At 47.4% G+C, this 25,512-nt stretch overlaps 1 protein-coding gene across 3 annotated transcripts in view; it reads right to left on the reverse strand.

The window, feature by feature from the left end:
• ADAMTSL4 (ADAMTS like 4) overlaps window positions 1–25,512 on the reverse strand; it is a 77,523-nt gene that overhangs the window by 8,021 nt on the left and 43,990 nt on the right. For all 3 annotated transcript variants that reach the window (XM_083590943.1, XM_083590944.1, XM_083590945.1), the window contains 10 exons: window positions 24,530–24,632; window positions 16,959–17,095; window positions 15,976–16,180; window positions 13,870–14,042; window positions 11,121–11,226; window positions 10,557–10,877; window positions 9,039–9,168; window positions 7,774–7,978; window positions 4,357–4,530; window positions 1,285–1,458 (listed from right to left, as the gene is read on the reverse strand). In XM_083590943.1, the coding sequence (XP_083447069.1) occupies window positions 1,285–1,458; window positions 4,357–4,530; window positions 7,774–7,978; window positions 9,039–9,168; window positions 10,557–10,877; window positions 11,121–11,226; window positions 13,870–14,042; window positions 15,976–16,180; window positions 16,959–17,095; window positions 24,530–24,632 (1,728 nt within the window). The remainder of the gene's footprint in view (window positions 1–1,284; window positions 1,459–4,356; window positions 4,531–7,773; window positions 7,979–9,038; window positions 9,169–10,556; window positions 10,878–11,120; window positions 11,227–13,869; window positions 14,043–15,975; window positions 16,181–16,958; window positions 17,096–24,529; window positions 24,633–25,512) is intronic.

Consider the following 25,512-nt stretch of genomic DNA (forward strand, 5'->3'; position numbering starts at 1 on the left):
AAGAGTTGCATACCTTGGTAGGATTGACAGATGCTGTCAATCCGGCATGAGGTGGTTGTGGCCCTGCGGTGGCCGCTAAAGCGCTGCCCTTCTGCATCCCTCCCCATCCCCTCCTCTTCCTCCTCCCTCAGACTGCCTCCTCAGCTGCCACCCCCGCTGCCGCCTCCAGGCTTGCGGGCGGCGTGGGCAAAAGTCTCCCGGGCGGGGAAGGGCCGATGGAACTCCTTGCACCAGGATGACGGCGCCAGCGTGCACTCTCTCTCACGGCGGAGGGCCCCGAGCCGCTGCTTCCCTCCCAAGCCGGGCGAGCATGAAACCCGGGAAATTTAAGGGACATCATCAATAAGGGACAGCAGCGGGACACGGCGCTGGGATAAGGGAGTTTCCTGCCAAATAAGGGACGGTTGACAGCTATGCTGGAATAAGGTCTAGGTCTCTTAGTTAGCTCTACTTTCAGACTTGGTTTTATCCCTGTCAACCCACATTTGTAGAATGTTGATGTGTGTTCTAATCTGTTTTTTGTCTATCAATATTTTTTTTCCCATTTTAAATAGTTGTTTTTAACTGTTTATTCACCGATAAATCTATTGTTATGGTTTTTTTTTTTTGTAAACCACTTTGAGGTGTTGCTGTGTATTTTTTTACAATCAAGCAGTGTATAATTTTTTTGAAATAAATAAAAAGAAATAAAACTAAGGGTGCTGAAAATTGTAAGGAGTAACACCCCCCCCCCAAAAAAATCCCCTCACAGAGCTACAGTCCTCAGAGTGGTTTAACAGTCAACCCAGGGAATTCTGGGAAATCTGGCTCTGTGAGGAAGGGGAATACGGAGTCTCCTCTTAACATCTCTCAACACCCTTAGCAAACACGTCGATTGATTCCTGCATTGCAGCGGGCTAGACTAGATGGCCCTTACGTGTCCCTTCCAACTCTATAATTCGAGGTCCGAAATCCGTCTAGCTGTTGGGGCTCCCTGCAAGCAGCAAGGAATCCTGGGATCTGTAGTTTTGTGAGGGAGCCAGGACTCCTCCTGTTAGTCGCCAGTTGCTCGTTCGCAAAAAACTACGATTCCCAGGATGCCTTAAGGCCAGGCATCCCCAAATTTGGCCCTCCAGCTGTTTTGGGACTACATCTCCCATCATCCCTGTTAGCTAGGGATGATGGGAGTTGTAGTCCCAAAACGTATGGAGGGCCGAGCCTGGGGGTGCACGCCTTAAGCTTTTGCAAACCGGGTTCAAATGATGCTGGCGATGAGACCGGGATGGGACGAGGGGCGCTGCTCACCGGACTCCATGGCCCAGTGTACCACCGGTTGACCCTCTGGCATGGACCGCCATTGCATGCCCTCATGTCGGCTGGTTTGGTGCCGGCGCAGTTCTCCTCTACCTGCCCGTTGGCGGCGCTCGAAAGGCAGACCACCGAGCGCCGCTGGATCCCCGTCCCACACTCGGCTGAGCACTGGAGAGGAGAAAGGGAGAGAGGGAATGCGAGAGACTTTCATAAGCTTTATCATACCACTGGCTCTTCTTATAACCATAGCTTAGAGGTCCCGGGCCCTAAGGAAGTCAGACTATCCTCCACCAGGGCCAGGGCCTTTTCAGTGATGGCTCCGACCTGGTGGAATGCTCTGTCCCATGAGACTAGGGCCCTTCAAGATTTAACCTCCTTCCGTCAGGCCTGTAAGTCAGAGCTATTCCGCCTGGCCTTTAATTTGAATTCAGCCTGATCTTTTATTTCCCTTCTCTTCCCTCCCCCTCCCCTTTTATGAAGATCACCCGTTCTGAGACCCCACAGCTAATTCTCCCCTGGCCTCCTTGCTGGCCCAAGTAGGACGGATTCAGCCAGCTAGCCCTGGGGATTATCTAATGCTTATTTCCCCTAAATTGATTTCTGAATTTTGAATTTTATTGTTATTCATGTTTTTATACTGTATTTTATGCTGCTTTTACAATTAAGTGTTTTAAAGTTGTTGTTAGCTGCCCTGAGCCCAGTTTTTGAACAGGGAAGGGTGGGATATAAATAAAATATTATTATGATGATGATCATCATCATCATTCCCCTCAATACCCCAGCAGCCTGAGAGGCAGCTATTTGTATATAATTTATATCAATTTTTCTGCTTTTCCAATTTAAAATACTCATTTTTACATCTGTAAAATATCAACAACTTCCCTTCTTCTCTTTCCAGGGTTCATTTTACACAGTGCTTTTTTTCTAAAAGAATCTTTAGGGGTACTCTCATTTTGACTCAAGAAAACCACCATTTTATAGTTCAAATCAGGAAAAATAAATACAGTAAATGGACAAAAGTACAAAGATTTGAAAAATGTTTAGGGGTATGAGTACCCCCAGAAAAAAGCACTGATTTTACATATCAGAAATCCCTGCATATCTTACAGAAAATATAGCATTCAGTATTCCATTATTACATCCATCATAACTTTATTTACACTGTTGAACTTATCTCAATGCTGCCAACATTTCCAGCCGCACACAGTTATTTCCCATATATTCAAGAAACGTTTTCTAACCCTTCTCTAAACGTATGTTCTTCTTGTTCCCTTATTCTATATGTTAAGTCTGCAAACTGCGCATATTCTGTCGGCTTAAGTTGCCACTCTTCTTTGGTTGTTATCTCGCTTGTTTTCCATTTTTGGGCTAGCAAAACACGGGCCGCAGTAGCAGCAGCACACATAAATAACCTTTTTTGACACCTGGGAAGAGAGGCAACCATTTCTAGTTCATCTCCCACAAACCATTCATATCTCACTTGCAGCAATCCCTGGGGTTTCGTTCAAAAAGTGCCTTGGAGTTAACTGAACGTCACACAAGTGAACCGAAGGGCATTGTGCAGCTATTTTTTTCAAATACCGTATTTTTTGCTCTATAAGACTCACTTTTTCCCTCCTAAAAAGTAAGGGGAAATGTGTATGCATCTTATGGAGCAAATGCAGGCTGCGCAGCTATCACAGAAGCCAGAACAGCAAGAGGGATTGCTGCTTTCACTCTCCCTCTTGCTGTTCTGGCTTCTGAGATTCAGAATATTTTTTTTCTTGTTTTCCTCCTCCAAAAACTAGGTGCGTCTTGAGGTCTGGTGCGTCTTATAGAGCGAAAAATACAGTATATCCTTTATTAGGCATAGCATTATCAAACATTATCAAACAGACACGGTATACAAATTGAGCAAAATACGAGCTCAACATAACAAGGTTTGTCCCAGTCAGATCTTTAACTCCGGAGAAAATCAATTTGCACAAATAATACAATACAACATTACCACATCACCAATCAATTCAGAACCACTAAATCTCTTTATAATGGCCCAGTCTTTCTACATGGACAGCACTCAAAAATTCAGCCGCTATTAAAGTAATTTGATCATTCCTGTCTGAGAGCAGGTCCTGAACTGTTGGGGGCATAGAATTGAGCCTATTGTGTTATAAGGCCTATAATAATGGTCTTCTGGCATAAATGCAAAAATCACAAGAAAAGAAAATATGCTCCAAAGTATCAGGTTCCTGTTCACTACATTTGCAGAGACTCTCTGATTCTGCGAGAGCTAAATATCTTCCTCTTACTATCATATTAAATCTGGCTAACGTAAACAGCCTGCACAATTCAAGATCCTTCAGATTTGTCACGTTTCCCTTTTGAAAATCTCTACACAAAGGGAGATTTAAATAAAGAGGAGAGCAAGATTGTGCAGCTATTTATTTGAAGTATCAGGGAGCGGTTTGCGCGGCCAGAAACAGAAGCGAGGCGGGAGGGTAGCAGCATAGGAGGAAACACCTTTGCAGGGGTTTAATCTAGCTCTGTGAAGTATACTCAGAGTCGAGAGTGGATTTCATGCTCTTTATTCAGCTCATAGTGGTGAGGAGGAATGAATGTCCCCTCAAAGTATCTGCCTTATATACATTATTTACACAATGGGCTGCACGTGATTGGCTAATTCCGAAATTCTCCTGTAGGCCAATCAGGTTGTGCAGTCACTTCCATCTGGAGCCGGATTGGGTGGCTCCTGCAGACCAATCATACTGCTGCATTCTGGATTCTATTGTTCTAGGACCAATCAGACTGCTGCATTTTGGATCCTATTGTTCTAGGACCAATCATACTGCTGCATTTTGGATCCTATTGTCCTAGGACCAATCATACTGCTGCATTCTGGATCCTATTGTTCTAGGACCAATCAGACTGCTGCATTTTGGATCCTATTGTTCTAGGACCAATCAGACTGCTGCATTTTGGATCCTATTCAACTCAGTACATAACACTCTGCGAGGGATGGGGAATTTCGGGCTGGGGAAAAGAGACAAGAAAGACCCACGGGTTTAAAAAAAGGGGGAGAGGAGGTACCGTGTTGCTCCAGTCGCTGTAGAACCAGGTGCGCACGCAAGGCCCCATGTCGCAAGCTTCGCTGGTCTTCGGCCGATGGTTCCCCGGGCAGTCGCTGTCGCGGAGCAAGTCGCCGTGGTTACTGACGCAACGGACGTGGCGTGTCCGAAGTCCGGTGCCGCAGAGGACCGAGCACTAGAAGGGGGAAGGAGTGTGGGATGTGAAACGCAAGAGCAGTCAAGTACAACAATCCTAGAGTGAACATGTTTACACATGGGGAGGAATGTGCAGCCAGCAGGTAAACTTCCTGTTTCCTTCTGGGCTGGGACAGACTTCCTCTGCATGTGACTAGAGGTGGGCGTGGCCTCACCTGTGCAGGTAATGACAAAAGCACAGGGCAGGGCAGCCATCTCTCTCTCTTTGGCTACATGCGTCAAAGAAGCAACATCTGCTTAGCCAAAGATGCTCTCTTGGCTGTCTCCTTATGAGATAGTTTCCAGGTGTATGTTACTTTCCTAAGCTAAGTCTGCCTTCTGGGATCCGATTGTGAACAGAATGTGAGTAAACTCTTCTTACATTTTTATAGAAGACTGTGTCGTGTCTTATCTTTTATGAGGGAATAAGGGGAAAAAACCAGAACGATTATTATAGAGGCTTTAGAGAGCCTGAGCTAACGCATCCGCTGCAAGTTTAAAAAGGAGAATGTCACTCTGCTAAATTGTGAACTTGCTAACACAAGTTGGAAAGGCTATAATCAAGCAATATATCCTCTCCTGCATCCCTGAACATTCCCACAAGGAGGAGACGAGCTATCGTGCATTCTGTTTCGACATCCAAGGATGCCGAAAGCCGGAAGGTTTAAGACAAACCAAGGAAAAGGGACCAATAATACGGTGCCCAGTCAAACTGCGGAACTCCCTGCCACAGGAAGCAGTGATGGTCGCCAACTTGGACGGCTTTAAAAGAGGGCAAGGCCAATTCGTGGAAGATAACAAGGCCATCAATGGCTACTAGCGGAGTCTCCGCGGTTGGAGGCAGAAATTCTGCTGCGTTCTGGAAACCACAGAAGGGAGAGGGAAAGGGCTCTTGCGCCCGAATCCTGCTTCTGGGCTTCCCATTGGGGTATCTGGTTGGCCCCTGTGAGAACAGGATCCTGGACTAGATAGGCCACTGGCCTGATCCTGCAGGGCTGTTCTTTTGCCCTTATGGAACCTCCAAATCCAGCAGCAGTCTATCCAGATTTCTAGGTTCTTTGGGTATTCGACCACCATGAGAACAGGATGCTGGGCAAAATGGGCCCCTTTGGCTCAGCTGCAAGGATCTACCGAGGTTCTTATCCTGCACAAGTTGTTGCAGCATTCAGGCCAGGCGCAAGGGCAGCCCCACACAAAGCACATGACAGAAATTAAGCCTTACTGAATGCCAGGATGGATAAAAATCAATGGTGTGTGTGTGTGTGTGTGTGTGTGTGTGTGTGTGTGTGTGTGTGTAATCAGATTTTTAAAATTTAAATCAGATTTTTTTTTTTAATCAGATTTTTTAGAAATTTAAATCAGGTTTTTAAAATAAAATGCTTTTGGAGGAAAAAATCTTTCTAAAGATAGTTTCCTATTTAAGTTACACTATAGTCCAAAGGATAGTCATCAGGAAATAAGGGTTTGTTTTAAGTTTTTCATGCGTGCTAAAACTCAGTCTAAGTTTTTTCATTTTTTTTAAACTGTTTAACCACATCAGTTAACAAATGTGGATACATATGCTACAATGTTATTGTTTTAGTTAAATAAATTGTTTCAATTGTTATTAAGGAAATGACTTATTTGTCTCCTTCCAATAAACTACAGCAGAAAACTTGCCCAAATATAAACAGTCAACTTATTAAACCTCACGATAATTCCATAATTTATCTGTCTATGTATTTCTAACGGTATAACCAAATCAGTGATTTCTGACAAACAAACATAAATCATAACTGAACTTAATCCAATCTTAGTAACATTGTTAAGTGACTTCCTCCAGTCCTCCTGTCTGAATTTCCGTGTATATCATTGTAACAGTTTTCCAAAACCAATTTTTCTCGTAATATTAACTTATTCATTTAACATCTTTCTTTCTTTCCATTTTAACTTTAAACGTATTATTTTCTAAACATCACCTATTTAAATCCTAGGCCTGTCGGGTATTTGCAAGTCTTTACAATTAAGTTACGATAACTTAATTTAGAGGGACACGGGGTGGTGCTGTGGGTTAAACCACAGATCCTAGGACTTGCCGATCAGAAGGTTGGCGGTTCGAATCCCCACGGTGGGGTGAGCTCCCGTTTCTCAGTCCCTGCTCCTGCCAACCTAGCAGTTCGAAAGCACCTCAAAGTGCAAGTAGATAAATAGGTACCGCTCCGGCGGGAAGGTAAACGGCGTTTCCGTGCGCTGCTCTGGTTCGCCAGAAGCGGCTTAGTCATGCTGGCCACATGACCCGGAAGCTGTATGCCGGCTCCATCGGCCAATAAAGCGAGATGAGCACCGCAACCCCAGAGTCGGCCTCGACTGGACCTAATGGTCAGGGGTCCCCTTTACCTTTACCTTAATTTAACTAGATAGTCTTTGAATTTCATCCATTCCTCCTGGTACCCCTGCTGAACGCACATTTCACATTGTCTTACATCGATGCCCATTTTGCAGGCATTCCTAGATACCCTGCTCTAGAGGCCAGGGTTTTGAAAATGGTATAAGTGCAATATATTCAGAACAAAAGGCAAAATTAATTGTGAACAATGTGGTGACGGAAGAATTTAAAATAGAAAAAGGGACACGACAAGGTTGCCCAATTTCCCCATTGCTTTTTATATCGGTTCTAGAGGTTTTGCTGAATATGATCAGAAGGGACCAGTTGGTTAAAGGTATACAAGTCGGAGTTAGACAGTACAAACTGAGAGCATTCGCAGATGACCTAGTTTTGACTCTAGAGGAGCCAGAATCTAGTGCTAAAAGGGTTTTAGAGCTGATACAAGAATTTGGTCAGGTTGCAGGGTTTAAACTGAACAAGTCAAAAACCAAGGTTTTAGAGAAAAAATTAACACAAACCGAGAGAGAGAGGTTTCAGAATATGACAGGTTTAACAGTGGTTAAGAAAGTTAAATACCTGGGGATCAATATGACAGCAAAAAAATGGGAATTTATTTAAAGATAACTATGAAAAATGCTGGGGCGAAGTGAAAAAAGATCTAGAAATATGGTCAAATTTGAAACTTTCTTTGCTGGGCCGTATCGCATCCATTCCTCCTGGTACCCCTGCTGAACGCACATTTCACATTGTCTTACATCGATGCCCATTTTGCAGGCATCCTAGATACCCTGCTCTAGAGTCTGCTGCTGCTTCCCACACTGAAATGACCCCCCCAACGCCCCATCCTCTCCTCCCCCCGGCGACCACCGAATCCCTTACCGAGCTCCAGTTAGTTCGGACTTCCCAGCGGCTGCAAACCTGGACTTGGCAGCCCTGAGTGGCGTTGGGCTTCTCCAGCTGTGCGCACCTCTGGGGGTGCACCATGGTGCTGCGGTTGGCGTAGATCTGCCGGCACAGGACTTGTCGGTGCTGGGTGCCCAGGCCACAGGATTTGCTGCAGGCTGACCACTCGCCCGCCTCCCAGCTGCAAAAAAGAGACGGACAGGGTGGGGAGGGAGTCGAATGAGCAGAGAAAAACGGAATATTCCCTCGCAAGGGAAATAAAAAAAATTAAGGTCTTTGAAATATACTCGGAGTAGAGTGTGGATTTCATGCTCTTTATTCAGCTCATAGTGGTGAGGAGGAATGGAAGTTCCCCTAGAATGTCTGCTTTATATACATTATTTACACAATGGGCCCCAACGGGATTGGCTAATTCCGGGATTCTCCTGTAGGCCAATCAGGTTGCGGATTCACTTCCACCTGGAGTTGTATTGGGTGGCTCCTAGGACCAATCAGACTGCTGCCTTTTGGATCCTATTCAAAAGTCTCATATATATATATAATAAATGTTCATAAATATACCAAGCAAACATGCACATAAATATATAAACCACATGTCTGAAGCAGCACAGGAAAACAGCCCTGGAACCATTTTTGACTCCCAAACTGACCAAATGTTTTCTCTGCAAGGTCGAAGGAAAATGGAAAAGCCTCTCCCCATTGTCTTTTCCTTCACAAATCCTGTCTTAAGGGTATGTCTGTGTATGAATAGGGTGAGCCTGTGACCTGGCTCAGGAACTAAGTATTTATCATTACAAAATACTGGCCAGGCTCCCCAGGGTATCCAATCAAGTGAGCATTAACAGGTAACCTGCCAGGGTTAGGCAAACCTATAATATCCGCTGGGGACAAATTGTGCTCCGTATTCTTGCAACAGAGGCTGTTGCTGCTGCTGAAACCCTCCGTTGAGCAAGGGACAGGGAAATCAAGGGGCACCAGGGTTTCTGCAGAGAGGGGTTTCTAACTCTGTGACAAGCGGAGGTGGCTTGGGCCCGTGTGGTGTCTTGCTCAAGATGGTGGTGACCTACTCAAAAGTAGACCGTCATTTCCCCAAAGCTCACATATGCAAATTTTAATAGGGACAGAGGAAGTTGCCCGATGCCAGAGTCCAGGCGGGTTGTCATGAGGCCTCCAGGCCTGCAGAGGGCAGCAGCTGCCTCAAAAGGAGACCCATAAGAGGCAAGGGTGGACTGGACACTCACTAGGCTGGGCAAGGCTCCGTGTTGCAGGCTTCCTCCGACACGATGGGCTTGGGGATCAGGTGGCATTTCTCCTCCCCCACCTCCTCTTGTGTAACGCGAGAGATGCATTGGTAGACAGACTGCCAGAAACCTGTAGAGAAAGGTGGTGATACTAGCAAATTTTGTCTTTTAAAAATCAAGTTTCTAGTCCTCAAGGCAATTGAGGGGCCGAGAACCAGAGAACTCAGCATATACTGGCAAATGTGGTTCCTTCACATGGTCTGGACGCCTCTCTCTTTCCTTTGTGCGGTGACTTCGTTCTCGCCATTGCTGCGGGGGCGCCTAACGAGCTTAGAGGATTAAAAAAAACTCGCAACGCTTGTTTGGCGCTTTCTCAGAGCGTTCCGCGGGCCTAATCCTCACCACAACGGCCTTGTGAGGGTTGTGAAGCACTTAACAGACCGCCGTAGCTGAGTGGCAGGTGCGTCGTTTAAATAAAAGCAAATACATTTTTAAATTCCCCCCGTTTTGCAGATGGGGCAAACTGAGGCCGAGAGTGTGTGGTTCAGCTATGGCTAGCGAGTGAGTTTGTGGCAGTTCTGAGATTCGATCCAGGGATTTCCCCGATTTGTAGCTACACTTCCTACTCCATGGTGCTCTATAAAGTCATAGAGGGGGACTAAAACTGCTAATAGCTGAGAGAGGACTGGGCCTTTGGGGGCATGGACAACCACTTACTGTACTCTGTCTGCCTCTGTCTGACCTCTTGCTTACCTCTAGGTCCAGTGGACGACACAGCCAGTCACCTTCTTCCACCTTAAGTCTCAGCTCCGCCCTTGCAGAATCGAGAGGCAGTGTGGCGTAGTGGTTAGGGCGCCAAGCTAGGACTTGGGAGACCCCGGGGTTCAGAAATCCCCACTTGGCCGATCCCTGGGTGTGACCTTGGGGGACAGCCACCACCTCTTCGCCTAACCTACCTCACAAGGTTCTTGACGGGATTTAAATGAGGAGAACCTCTCACACCTATTAGAGCGATCTTCTCTGGCGCCCCCTACTGTTGGGCTCCCTGCCTTCTGTCCTATCGGTCCCAATGGGTGCCAGCTGTAAGAGGCCGGTAAAGGTAAAGGTAAAGGGACCCCTGACCGTTAGGTCCAGTCGCGGACGACTCCGGGGTTGCAGCGCGCATCTCGCTTTATTGGGTGAGGGAGCCGGCGTACAGCTTCCGGGTCAGTGACCAGCATGACTAAGCCACTTCTGGTGAACCAGAGCAGCGCATGGAAACGCTGTTTACCTTCCCGCCGGAGCGGTACCTATTTATCTACTTGCACTTTGACGTGCTTTCGAACTGCTAGGTTGCCAGGAGCAGGGACCGAGTAACGGGAGCTCACCCCGTGGCAGGGATTCGAACCGCCAACCTTCTGATCGGCAAGTCTTAGGCACTGTGGTTTAACCCACAGCGCCACCCTAAGTCGACCCAAACCTCCATGTGCAGGAGCAGTCTACCTCTGAATACCAGCTGCCAAGGGAAATAGGACTTACCTTTTCCACAGGTGGCAGAGCAGTCGGTGTTGCCAATACGCCTCCAGTAGAAGTCCTGCAGGGGGTCCGAGCTGTGCTGGACAGGAGGGGGCGGGGGCGGGAGGGGCGGGACGCGGACGTTCCTTTGCAGGGTCCCGGGGCTCCTCCCTGATTGGCCGGACGAGACAGGAGGGGGCGGGGCTGCGCCACGACTCCTCCCCGATTGGCCGGACGAAGCTGGGAGGCGGGCCGGGCTGAGGTTCCTGGCATCTGCAGGCACAGGGTGCTGGTGGCTGGGCGGGGGCTCCATCTGGTTGCCCGAGGAAACCACAGTCAAGGCACCTGGTAGGTACGGAGTGGGAAGAAAGAGAAAGGTGATTTTTTTGCTCCACAAAAGGGTGTCGGCTAAAAAAGACATGGCACAAAAGGAATACGCTCTGGGACGGAGGAGGAAAACACAGGTTTATCACCTAGAACAGGCATGGCACCGAAGGAAAATGGACTGGGATGGAGGAGGAAATAAGCAAACACAGGGGCTTGGGGTTTTTTTGCCTGCCACATGAGGGGAGGGGGTGGTTTGCTCACCAAAGTCCTGCCGGGGGCTACGTAGGTCAGGAGTGGGGGTCTCCGGCTGCACAGAGGCCAGGAAGAACTGGTAAGAGACACCAGGATTGTCTTGCTGGAAGATCATCTGTGGGAGGCAGCAGAAAAGGAATTAAAGCAGGGCATGGAAGGAAGGGGGGCAACGTAAAATGAGCACCTCAAGTCCCCTTCTCCGTTGGGAGTTAACAGATCCCTCCCTCTTTTTTTGGGGGGGGGCGCAGAAACAGAGCCTTGGGATCCCTTTCCCAGTGTGAACATCAGAGAAAAGTCTTGCTGGGTCAGATGAAAACACCTCCACGAAGCCCCTGTTGTCTGTCCTCAGAATCTGATTATGAAGGTAGACTCTGTCAGGACCAGGGGGCTCCACTTAGCTACTGCAGCCCCCACCCCCCATCATCAGTCTGCCTTGAACTCCCTCCCCGCTTTAAAGACGTCTCAGCTGAAATAAAAAATTTAAGGTCATATATATATGTTCATAAATGTACCAACAAAGCGCATACATAGATGTGTGGACCACGTGTCTGGAGCAGAACAGGAAGACCGCCCTAAAACCATTTTCACTCCCAAACTGACCAAATGTTTTCTCTGCAAAGAGGGAGGGCAGGAATTGGGTAATCACCATCTCAAAGGAATGGCCAGACTACCAGGAAAGGCAATCAGATAAGGCATTATCAGATAACCTGGCAGACAGGAAAAAGAACAACATTCAAATTTCTGTTGTAGACCACCTTTTCTGTGATGTAGTTATGATGTTTGTGGGGGGTGGGGTCTTGGGTTACACCCTTTCTGTGATGTATGTTGTATGGAGGGGTGGTCTTGAGCTCCAGGGCAGGGAATTTAAAATGTCTATATATAAGGGCAGGCACACCTTGGTTCGGGGTCCTCCTCCTTCTCCTTGTGTGTGAAGGGAGCACCCTGTTGCAACAGATCAATAAAGATCAGGCTTACGAGCTGCTTTGCTTCTCAATATTCTCTGGTTGGCCTCTGTTATTTTCTCGATGGAGAACCTGCAAAGGACTCTATAAGGGCTCTTGTGTCCCCCATAAGGGAATAAAGGCAGATTTTCGTTTATTACACAGCCCATTGTCGTCCACCGTCTCCTGCAGTTCCATGCGTGGCAAAAAAAGGGTTCAAGCACATCCTTCCCCCTGTTGCTGCTCCTTAGGTGGAGAAGGGGAAGGACAAATCCTGTCTTGGAGGCCCCTCCCACCCAAATACGGACAAGGCCCCTCCCACGGCTAATTTCTGATTCCCTTCCCAGGTACTCTGCACCCAAATAACCCAAAGAAAAGGATTTTCTTCAAACTACGCCCATTTCATTTGCCTATATTTGCATCTCTATAGATTAGGCCATTTTGGAGAGCCCAGCTGCATTGAACAGAAGGCTCTGCTCCTATCTGTGCTCATACTTTTAATCTTTGGACTACCTTATGACTTTGCAAACCACACTTTTCCAACCTGGAAATAGAAGCTGAAATATAGTCAGAGTCCTGTTGTGATTTCATGCTCTTTATTGCAGCTTGTAAAACAGTGACTGAATTGCCCCCCAAACCTCAGGCTTTTAGATACGTTATTTACACAATGAGTCCCGTCTGATTGGCTGATTCTGCTTCCCTCCTGGAGCCTGATTGGTCTTTTCCTGCAGGCCAATCAGTTGTTGCATTCCATGATCCTACCAGCCTAACAGGCTGATTAATGTCCTCCTGGAGCTTGATTGGTCTTTTCTTGCAAGCCAATCAGTTGTTGCATTCTAAGATCCTACTTGCCTATTGTTCTAGGATCCAAGCTTAGTACAGTGGACGCTCGGGTTGTGAATGTGATCTGTGCGGGATGCACGCTCGCAACCTGCAGAGTTCACAACCTGCAGTGACGCATCTGCACACGCACGGGTTGCGATTTGGCGCATCTGTGCATGCGTGACCGCCGAAACCCGGAAGTAACCCATTCCGGTACTTCCGGGTTTCGGCGGTCCGTAACCCAAAAAAACGCAACCTGCAACCGCTGTAACCCGAGGTATGACTGTACATAAGAGAAGCTTTAAGGATCAATGATTATTTATTAAACTTATCAGTTGCTGCTTTTTTTTTAATAACAAAAGTAACTCAAAGCCTTGCTTTTGTATTCTGGTGCTGGAGGAGACTCTTGAGAGTCCCATGGACTGCAAGAAGATCAAACCGATCCATTCTGAAGGAAATCAGCCCTGAGTGCTCACTGGAAGGACAGATCCTGAAGCTGAGGCTCCAAGACTTTGGCCACCTCATGAGAAGAGAAGACTCCCTGGAAAAGACCCTGATGTTGGGAAAGATGGAGGGCACAAGGAGAAGGGGACGACAGAGGACGAGATGGTGGGACAGTGTTCTTGAAGCTACCAGCATGAGTTTGACCAAACTGCGGGAGGCAGTGGAAGACAGGAGTGCCTGGCGTGCTCTGGTCCGTGGGGTCACGAAGAGGCGGACACGACTAAACAACAACAACAATTCAAAGCCACTTGTGACAATAAATAAATTCACACGCCTGTTAAAACCAGCATAAAACAAAACCGAGAGAAATCTGAAAGTCCTGAGGACTAGGAACTTGGGTTTTTAAAGTGAATCAATGAAAGCAGAGACCCGCCTCCCCCTTGAGAAAAGAGGCAGAGATCTGCATTCGGGGTGAGCCACAGACGTCCAAGCAGCACCGGATTCAACCTTTCCTCTCCCTGAGACCCCACCCCACCCCACTGCGTACTCACATACACATCTATAGGTTCTGTCGTGGGACCCTCTGCGGTCAGGGACTCGCCCTCCCTCCGGTCGCTTCCTGGGCGGCTGTACACAAAGACGGTGCCAGCTGCCTCGTAGCGCCCTGGCGGGTTCACCGCCCAGTTCCCGTTGATGATGGATTTGCCACTGTGGCTCCGAAGGGCTGGGAGATTTGGGGGCATAGGGATAGGGGGGGAAGAGAGACAGAGAGAGAGTCAATAGCAACATGAAACTACCAGTTCAAAGCCCTTCCTCCCCTCGCTCTGTGGCCCCCGCCCGCCACCATTGCAATTTTTATTTTTATTATTTTTATTTCCCCCCCTCTTTTTTAAAATTTTGGGATTTTTACATACAGTGGTACCTTGGGTTAAGTACTTAATTTGTTCCAGAGGTCCGTACTTAACCTGAAACTGTTTTTAACCTGAAGCACCACTTTAGCCAATGGGGCCTCCTGCTGCCACCGAAGCACGATTTCTGTTCTCAACCTGAAGCACTATTTCTGGGTTAGCGGAGTCTGTAACCTGAAGCGTATATAACCTGAGGTACCACTGTACATTATATTACCTCCTTCCAATTTTTTTTTAAATTTCCCGTACAATTTTGCAATTTTTATTTTTATTCCCTCATTCCAGATGCAGCTTGCTTTTCAAAAATGCAGCCGCTCAGTTTACAAGATTATCAGTCAAAACAGGTCAAAGGAACGCTCAAATCAAACTCCGCGACAAGGCTAAAATGCTCGGCAACATTCTACACATTGCCTATAACAAAAAAAATTTGTTTTAGCAGGTGCCGCAAAGAGGACAGTGAAGGCACCCGCCTGGCGTCAGTCGCCAGGGAGTTCCGAAGTGCGGGCGCTTCCACGCTAAAAAAATCAGTTTCTTACAAACGCAGGGCGAGTATTTTGTGGCACCTGTAACAGAGTCATGAGATGGGAAGGAGGGTGGGGTAACTCAGGGAATCAAGGCCCCCACCCTGGAGCTACCTCGGAAGGAAGGGCGGAATGCCTCTGAGCCCATACAGAGTGCACTTGGGTCACCAGGGAGAATCGCAGCCTGCCTGCCTTCTCCCTGCCCATAGACCAGGCATTAATAACAATAATTATAAATTTTTATTTATGCCCCGCCCTTCCCGGTTCAAAAACCGGGCTCAGGGCAGCTAACAAGAAATTTAAAACACTTAATTATAAAAGCAGCACAAAATACAGTATAAAAACATGAATGACAATAAAATTCAAAAATCAATTAGATAATCCCCAGGGTTAGCTGGCTGAATTGGTCCTACTTGGGCCAGCGGGAAGGCCAGGGGAGAATTAGCTGTGGGGTCTCAGAGCATAAAAGGGGAGGGGGAGGGAAGAGAAGGGAAATAAAAGATCAGGCTGAATTCAAATTAAAGGCCAGGCAAAATAGCCCTGTCTTACAGGCCCGACAGAAGGAGGTTAAATCCTGCAGGGCCCTAGCATCACAGGAGAGAGCATTCCACCAGGTCGGGGCCATCACTGAAAAGGCCCCGGCCTTGGTGAAGGATAGTCTGACTTCCTTAGGACCCGGGACCTCTAAACTATGGTTATTCATGGACCTTAAGGTCCTCTGCGGGGCAGACCAGGAGAGACGGTCCCATAAATACGAGGGGCCTAAGCCAGCACATTAAGGAGTAGAGGGCTTCTATCTTGGATGATGATGATGATGATGATGATGATGATGATGATGATTTACTACTCTCCCCCGCTTGAGCTGTTCCCAGTGAAACAAGCCCTTTATTAAGAACAATGAGGACTAGAATCTTACTTTATTTTTACAGGAAGATTCACAGCTTAATGGCAGGGCACACACTTTGCAGGCAAAAGGTCCCTGGGCTCAGTCCTCAACCTCTCCAGATGGGAAAGTCCCCCTTTATGATACCCTACAGAGCCTCTGCCAGTCAGTGTAGGCTATACTGTGCTAGATGGCCCAGTTGTCTGCACTGGTAAGAGGCTCCGTTTGTCCAAATGTTGAATTTCTATGTGCGTGCACGGAGAACATCTTCAAGAAGCGGATTCATAAACCCACCGAATTAAACAAACTACACCCCCCCTCCGACTAAATGGCATAAACACATACCCAGATAGTTAGGGCTGCGGGTCATTTCCTTAACCTGGATTCGGGTGGCGCCTGCTGGGATCTCCAGGATGCGGTGGTACCCAATGGGGACGTCTGTGTCGCTGAAATTCCCCACGACCAGCTTGCAGGTGGTGTGGTCCCCGCCGCAAACCCCGCAGCTGTCCAGCGTGCGATTCGAACCCAGGACCCCGTCGCAACCGGGGGTCTGGCGAGGCCATGGGAAAAGAGGAGAAACGAGTTCAAGAGATGAGCCGAAGTGTCTGAGCAAGGAGAAGGGACGTCCCCTTTCATACAGAGGGCAACATCTGGTTCTCCAGATGTTCTCTGATGCCTCCTTCATTCCCCTGCAGCCCAGAAATATATTTTCTCCTCTCTCTCGGGTGCTGCCACCTCCTCCTCCAAGCCCTCCTTAAAAAAACCAGGTCCCTTCCCTTGGAATTAGCAAAGCTAACCAATTTGATAAGACAAAAACCAAAAAATATAATCCAGGAAAAATGGAAATGTTTAAATGATGATTTATGTAGGGAAGGATTAAGTGTAAGGTGTTGGTTGTGTTTAGAATAGATTTATGAAAGATTTAGAAAATTTATTGATTAGAATATTCGTATGGGGAAAATAAGGAATAACAGATGCAAATTTGCTTAAAATGTATACAGGAAGTGCAGCGTAATGCGATGGAAGTCAAACAATGAAGGTTTAAATGTTGAGATATTTGTGGAGTGAATTTGGAGGAAATTCTTCCAGTTTTTCTTCTTTTTGCAATTTTTCTTCTTATTTTTTCTTTTTCCTTTTCTTCCTTTTCTCTTTTTTGTTCTTTTTTATATGTGTGTGCTTATCTGAAAAAAATGTGTATGTATGTATTTGTATGTATTTTGTTTGTATTTTGTAATAATTATGTTAAATAAAATGTAATATTTTAAAAAACAAACAAAACAGATCCCTTCCAAGTTAACAAGTCACCAACGAGTGCGCGACCAACTCACAAGGCACTGTCCGGCCACGCAGATGTCCTGAGAGGAGGATTCGCACGGGGTCCCATCCTGCACTTTCTCCGTGTGTCGCACGTAGAAGCGGTAGCCGATGGGGCGGCAGTTCAGCTCGCAGCGCTGGGACCCCCGAACTGCATGATGGGAGGAGAGGGAAGTAGAGGGGTCAGTAGGATCGGGGGGGGGGGAACCACGTTCATGCTAATAATAATTAGAATAATAATAATAATAATAATAATAATAATAATAATAATTTATTTATACCCCGCCCATCTGGCTGGGCTTCCCCAGCTACTCTGGGCAGCTTCCAAAAAAATATTAAAATACTGTGATACATCAAACATTAAAAGCTTCCCTAAACAGGGCTGCCTTCAGATGTCTTCTAAAAGTCTGGTGGTTGTTGTTCTCTTTGACATCTGATGGGATGGCGTTCCACAGGGCGGGTGCCACCACCGAGAAGGCCCTCTGCCTGGTTCCCTGTAGCTTTGCTTCTCGCAATGAGGGAACCGCCAGAAGGCCCTCAGCGCTGGACCTCAGTGTCCGGGCAGAACGATGGGGGTGGAGACGCTCCTTTAGGTATACTGGGCCGAGGCTGTTTAGGGCTTTAAAGGTCAGCACCAACACTTTGAATTGTGCTCGGAAATGTACTGGGAGTCAATGTAGGTCTTTCAAGACAGGTGTTATATGGTCTCGGCGGCTGCTGCCAGTTAACAGTCTAGCTGCCGCATTCTGGATTAGTCTGCTTAGTCGCCTGGGGCGATCGTGGGCTCCTTTCCAGGTAACCAGGGAAGAATTTGCAAGCAGAAAGCAGAAAGTACCGGAAGCAAGCACAAATTAACAAACGGACCTCATGAGGGGGCAGTAAAGATTTGGGGTTAGGGGTTTGGGGGACCCCTCTGCAAGGCTGTGTCTCTAGGACCTTGAACCCGAGGCAAAGCCTTGACAGAGAGACAGAGTACAAAGGCTTTTGCCCCACCTGCTCTTAACAAAGGAATGAACTGATTTGGTTGTCATGACTATCCCCTACACTGCGGGCAAGAAAGGGTTGCTTAAAAGGGGTTGGGAGATGGTGGTGTTTAGAAGCTCCCACACTGAGGACTAGAATCTTGAAACCGAGGCAAAACATTAATGAGGAGTCAGAGCTGTTCTGCAAACTTTGGCTGGTATTTTAACTACCAATCCTGCCTTGCGAATCTTGGTTAGAATTAGGTGGAATCTACACACACATAAAAACATTTCTGAAAATGCTTTTTAAAAAAGCGTTTTTAAAAATACATTGAATTTTCCATAAGGCTCGCCATCGCCACCTAGTGTCAAATTGTATATTGCGCTTAAAACATTTTATTTGCAGCTGTATAGCTGAGTCGTTGGTTGGTGGGATCTGTGAAAGATACTCTGTTCAAGATCTCTAAAAATCTCCGCTTGCAGAATTGCAAGTTTTCCAAATAGTAGCGGAAGAACCCCTATCGAATCTGTTGCAAAAGCCCTCGATGTATATGCGTCCTAAGGAGAGCGACATATTTATTTGTTTGTTTCATAAAATTTATATACCGCTCAAATAAGGGGGGGGAGACACTCCAAGTGTTTTACAAAAGGTCTACAATGAAATCACAAGACAGTTAAAAACAACCATTTTAAACCTTCAAAATATAGTTGAAATCAGTGATATACTAAAAACCTGTTTGAAATACATTTCCCGTCCACTATTAAAGAATATAAAACTGTGCGAAAAAAACGACAGTATAAACAGTACAATGAGAATGACTGGAAGACCCGTTTTGTCAGAAGTCTTTTTTATTTAAGTGTTTATTTAAGTATTAGTTAGGAAGATTAAGGTTTTTTTATGCACATAAATCTGCTTTTTCTTCTTTTTTCTATATTTTCTTCTTTTCCTTTCCCTTAATTGTTTTTTCTTTAATTTTCTTTTTGCAGTATGAGATTGTAAATTCTTTGGATATGTGTGTAATTTAAACTAATAAAGATTATTTTTAAAAAAGAAAGAAATACATTTCATCGTTCTCTGTGCCTGTTTAGGCTTTGCTGGAACAACACAGCTTTTAGCTGGTGCCTCCTATTGAAAAATGAGGACTAGCGCCTTGAACTTGGTGCAAAACCTCCCTCTGTCATATAGCCAATTTCCAGATGTAGTCCCAAGGCTGCCTCCTCGACCTTCCCACTTTTTTTTGGCCGCCAATATGTTTTTCGCAGTGAGAGATTTTACTTTCTGGGGCTCCATGATCACTGCAGATGGTGACAGCAGCCACGAAATTAAAAGACGCCTGCTTCTTGGGAGAAAAGCAATGACAAACCTAGACAGCATCTTAAAAAGCAGAGACATCACCTTGCCAACAAAGGTCCGCATAGTTAAAGCTATGGTTTTCCCAGTAGTGATGTATGGAAGTGAGAGCTAGACCATAAAGAAGGCCGATCGCCGAAGAATGGATGCTTTTGAATTCTGGTGCTGGAGGAGACTCTTGAGAGTCCCATGGACTGCAAGAAGATCAAACCTCTCCATTCTGAAGGAAATCAGCCCTGAGTGCTCACTGGAAGGACAGATCCTGAAGCTGAGGCTCCAAGACTTTGGCCCCCTCATGAGAAGAGAAGACTCCCTGGAAAAGACCCTGATGTTGGGAAAGATGGAGGGCACAAGGAGAAGGGGACGACAGAGGGCGAGGTGGTGGGACAGTGTTCTTGAAGCTACCAGCATCAGTTTGACAAAACTGCGGGAGGCAGTGGAAGACAGGAGTGCCTGGCGTGCTCTGGTCCAGGGGGTCACGAAGAAGCAGACACGACTAAACGACAACAACAACAAGAAGTTTTTCACATTGTCCAGGTTTTGTTTTTAAAAAGAAGTTGCCAGGCCAGGCTGGCAAGTGAGGGCTGCAATGGCAAGCGAAGGCCTGGATGGCAAGTGAGGGCTCGATAGCGCCCCCTTCTGGCTTCCCTTGCTATAGCAGGGAGACCTCTGTCCCGGCCGGCCAGGGCTGTGCCGAACGAAGGAAGCGAAGAACAAAGCGCCTTTTTGTGCAAAGCCTCCCCCATCGCCGCCGCCAGCCCTGCCCCGTCCCAAAGTGCTTAAAAACATAAATATTGGCTCTGGAAATCAACAAAGAAGGCCGGCAGAGGGGAGGAAGGAGGTCGAGACGGCTCTGTCTGGAGACTCCCCCCTTGTTTATTTAAGAATATTTAAGCTCATTGGAAGCTTGCATGGGATTTAGTTTCAGACTGCAGGCAAAGAGGCAATGGCTCTCTTTCGAAAGACAGAAAGAGAGAGGTTTGGAGGCCCAGAAAGACCTACTGACAGCATGCGAGAGGAGATTGCAATCAAATGCACTCTGTACATGCTCAGATCAGATGCCATTCCCCTTGCCTGGAAAACGAGCTGCGCAGCTTTGTACCATCTCTGTATAACCAAGGCTGAAAGCACCCCTGCCCAAAGCATAGTTGGAAAGATAAAGGGGTCAGATTATGCCAGAGTTTCAGAGATTCCGACACTGAAGGGGGGTCAGGCTGGATGACCCTTTGGGTCCCTTCAAAGGCTGCAATTCTATGAATCCCAGAACAAAAGACTAATACCGATGATAGAGGTCTTGGGGGTCACGTTGGACTGGAGGCCATAACCTCAAGCTGGACTCAGAGCATCACTGCGTCCCAAGGTGTCGCTAACCAGGGAGAGGGAAATGCACTCTGCGCATGCTCCAGAGTAATCTTGTTTCGTATTATCGTCACGAGGAGTTCCAAGGCTGAGAAAGCAGATGCCACGGCTAAGATTAAGACTCTTCCTGAAGACATTAAAAGCAGAGGGGTCTTTGGAGACAGACAGATGCCCATTCCAGGATCAGCCTTCTCAGAAATGTGACTCTGAGCATGTCAAGAGTGCTTCCTTTTCTGACGCTGTCCTCCCAGGAGGAGGAGGACGTGAGGGAAGGGGCAGAGAACTGTGTTCCCTCGAGCTGGGTGAGAGCTGCTTGCTGCAAAAAACCAAAAACCAAAACAAAATCACAATATGTACTTTGATCTGACAAGTTGCGTATTTTTGGAAAAAGGGAAACAGACACAACTGCCGTCTTCTCCACAGCTGGCCAGCAGAGGGCGCTGGCATTCTGCCCACGCCACAAATCGCCCACAAATGTTTGGGGCACGGTTGGAGGGCGAAGACCCCAGGGATAAAGCAGATTCATGGGTGCGATGGGTGGAAGAGATAAGATATCATATATAATCCTTGGCAATAATTAAATTTCTCTCTCACTCACACACACAAAACCACACTCCGTTCCAAGCCAGAAGAGAGGCCTTAAATCTCACAGCATAAATACGGATTTTGGCCCCGGGCCACCAATGAGATCAGCTCAAAAAATGACACACGTGGGAAATGAGGGGGTGGCTGTTTGCCGTCCCCTTCCCCCTCCCCACCCGCCTCACTTTCCAAACTGGTTCCGGCACACCTTCCCCAAAAGGCAGAAATCCCACCGGTGCAGCGTCCTCTGCAGCAATGCAGGAAAACAGCAGCACCCGGCTTTTCACCGCCCTTGCAGCGTCCTGTGGCAAGGAGTTCCGCAGGCCCACAAGGAACGCAGCTTAAGCGGCAGGGTTTTGCAGAAAACGGGTCTGGAAACCCGGGAGACCCTTCTGGGCAGAATGGAAAGAGTGTGGCCTTTTAATAATAATAATAATAATAATAATAATAATAATAATAATAATAATAATAATAAAAAATAATAATAAAAAATAATCCTCAGTCCCCAGCTTCAAGGAGTTGCAAGCTTGGCTGCTCCCAAGCCTGGCATCGCCTGAGCTTCTTTACCCTAAGCCGCGCCGTCCTTGCAGTGACCTCTCCAAATCTGCTTATGTAAGTGACAAATACCCACTGGCCCCATGCTGGTATAAATTGTTCATTAAAATAATAGGGGGGGCTGAGAAAGAGGGGAAGAAACACTCCCTACCCCCCCAGCTCCCTCCCTGAGATTGCTGGAGAGCTCAGCTGCTGTTTGCAGAGGTCAGATGGGGAGAAAAGTCACAGGCGGGCAGCGTATAAACCTTCGAGATCTCGCTTCTAGATTGCCAGGGATGTCTGGCATCCCACCCGACTGGCAGAGCCAAGATCTGCCGGCCGTAGCAAGTTGGACAAGGCAGAGGCCAGCTCAGGAGGAGAGGGTGGTTTGGAGGAAGCCAAAACCCCAGAGAGAAAAGGCCCCCGTCATATGCTAAAAGGTGTGGGGTACCCATCTGTGCTGCAACAGAGCAACTCAACTTCCCCAAGAAGCTGTTTCTGCTTTGAGAGCAAGCCGCTAGTCCTCAAGGCCGCAAAGGCACATGCGAAAGGGAACGGCGTGTCTGATCCAGGTACATTGGATGCTGGATCTAAGCCAGGCCAATATAACGACAACAACAACAATTTATTATTTATATCCTGCCCATCTGGCTGGGTTTCCCCAGCCACTCTAGGCGGCTTCCAACAGAACACTAAAATACAATAACCTATTAAACATTAAAAGCTTCCCTAAACAGGGCTGCAGTGACAAACCTAGACAGCATCTTAAAAAGCAGAGACATCACCTTGCCAACAAAGGTCCGTATAGTGAAAGCTCTGGTTTTCCCAGTAGTGATGCATGGAAGTGAGAGCTGGACCATAAAGAAGGCTGATCGCCAAAGAATGGATGCTTTTGAATTCTGGTGCTGGAGGAGACTCTTGAGAGGCCCATGGAATGCAAGAAGATCAAACCTCTCCATTCTGAAGGAAATCAGCCCTGAGTGCTCACTGGAAGGACAGATCCTGAAGCTGAGGCTCCAAGACTTGGGCCACCTCAGGAGAAAAGAAGACTCCCTGGGAAAGACCCTGATGTTGGGAAAGATGGAGGGCACAAGGAAAAGGGGACGACAGAGGACGAGATGGTTGGACAGTGTTCTCAAAGCTACCAGCATGAGTTTGACCCAACTGTGGGAGGCAGTGGAAGACAGAAATGCCTGGCGTGCTCTGGTCCAGGGGGTCACGAAGAGTCGGACACGACTAAACGACTAAACAACAACAACAAACAGGGCTGCCTTCAGATGTCTTCTAAATGTCAGGTAGTTGTTGTTCTCTTTGACATCTGGTGGGAGGGTGTTCCACAGGGCAGGTGCCACTACTGAGAAGGCCCTCTGCCTGGTTCCCTGTAACTTGGCTGCCCGCAGTGAGGGAACCACCAGAAGGCCCTCGGAGCTGGACCTCAGCGTCCCGGTAGAACGATGGGGGTGGAGACGCTCCTTCAGGTCTACTGGACCAAGGCCATTTAGGGATTTAAAGGTCAGCACCAACACTTTGAATTGTGCTCGGAAATGTACTGGGAGCCAATGTAGGTCTTTCAAGACCAGTGTTATGTGGTCTCAGCAGCCGCTGCCAGTCACCAGTCTAGCTGCCACATTCTGGATTAATTGCAGTTTCCAGGTCACCTTCAAAGGAAGCCCCACGTAGAGCGCATTGCAGTAATCCAAGTGGAGATAACCAGAGCATGCACCACTCTGGCAAGACAGTCTCCGGGCAGGTAGGCTCTCAGCCTGCATACCAGATGGAGTTGGTAAACAGTTGCCCTGGACACAGAATATCTCTGAAGCGAGACTTACAAGATGACCAAAAAAATCATTGAAATTGTTTCTGGGGTTTTCTCTCTCCTGCACCACAAATAATCTTCCCCCAGTTATAACGCAAGACTGTTACACAGCTCATTTAGGTGGGGAAAGTCGAGGCAAGGGCTCTGCCCGTCTCCTGATCCTTTTCCCTGACTGGTAAGAATCAGAAGTGATGTAGAAGACGAGACGAGGCCAGTCTGCTTTTTTTCTTTTCATCATTCATATTGAGATTGCATAATAATAATAATAATAATAATAATTTTTATTTATACCCCACTCATCTGGCTGAGTTTCCCAGCCACTCTGGGCGGCTCCCAATCGAGTGTTAAAAACAATACAGCATTAAATATTAAAAACTTCCCTAAACAGGGCTGCCTTCAGATGTCTTTTAAAAATAAGATAGCTGCTTATTTCCTTGACATCAGGTGGGAGGGCGTTCCACAGGGCGGGTGCCACCACCGAGAAGTCCCTCTGCCTGGTTCCCTGTAACTTCACTTCTCGCAATGAGGGAACCGCCAGAAGGCCCTCGGCACTGGATCTCAGTGTCCGGGCTGAACGATGGGGGTGGAGATGCTCTTTCAGGTATACAGGACCGAGGCCATTTAGGGCTTTAGAGGCCAGCACCAACACAACACAACACAGAACAACACAACACAACACAACACAACAACACAACACAACACAACACAACACAACACAACACAACACAACACAACACAACACAAAGCCAGCTTTCTGCTCCTGCCCTGCCTTCTCTGGACCATGCAAACCATAGCAACAAAGCATCGAGCAGCTGGAAGCATGTCTTCATGCACTGCGGGTCAACTGTGGAACTCCCTGCCACAAGATGTACGGCCAGCTGGCCAGCTGTCAAAGGCAGCAGACCGACAGCTGGGGCAGTCACTCCCGATTTGAAAATAGGTTTGGGGCAACCTTAAAATTTGGAGAGGCGGGACTCTTACCGTCCGTGAAGGGCTCCCACTGGTACAGGCGTCCCATGAACTCCTGGTTGTTGTATGCCGCACACTGGACGGCCCGAGGATCAGGTCGATCAGGCGGGCACGGCTGCGGAAGGAAAAGGGGGAAGGCCGGGCGGGCAGAGAGAGAGAGAGAGAGAGCGTCAGATTATTCCAGGGTTTAAAAACTGTGAACTTGCGATATAGCAGAAATTCTTACTTCCCAGTTCAGAGAAAGGATGTAATTTGACACATTTGTGTACAGCCCTTACACTGCGTTACTCAGCGTAGACCCATTAAAATTGATGGACATGGCTAACACAGGCCCATTGATTCCAGTGGGTCTTCTCTGAGTAGAAATGGGTTGGATTTTAGCCTCTGAGGGGCACACACAAAATGAGACCTTCTTTCATCCATGTAACAACCTTGCAGGTAGGTCAAAGAGAGAAAGAAACAGACAGAGAGAAAAGCAGACCCCAGGGCATGCAATAAGCTTCGCGATCAAAGCAGGGATTCGAACTCGCATCCTCCAAGCCGCAAGGCCCCTCTGATTATTGTCGGGAGGGGATAAAGGAAATCAAGACACTTGAAACAGGTTTTATCAGGTCAATGCATCCTAAGAACCTGTTCTAAGAGCTAATTCATTAATGGCTGTTGTCCGAACAGTCTTTGAAAGTGTGGACGTTTTTGGTGTTTGGTTTCCCACCCGTTATAAAAAGCATAAAAGCGCTGCCCTCGTACTAACGATAAAAGAGGTTTGGGAAATTAAGCAGGAAATTCAATCACAAGCTTATCTCCTGCTCACTTCAAAGGGCCGGTAACAATAGAGGCATTATCTACAGAGAAGCTGGACGCCCAGAGAGGTCATATAGGATTGGGGAGAAACATTCCCTTTCCGCCTCCTCCCAGTGCATTAAAAGTGGTTTAAAAGAGGGGTTTGCTGTGTGTGGATAAACAGGTTGTGTAGGCTTCTGCGTAGATTCCAAAAC

Source organism: Podarcis filfolensis (genome assembly GCF_964270895.1).
Source record: "Podarcis filfolensis genome assembly, chromosome: 16".
In the NCBI taxonomy this organism is placed as follows: domain Eukaryota; kingdom Metazoa; phylum Chordata; class Lepidosauria; order Squamata; family Lacertidae; genus Podarcis; species Podarcis filfolensis.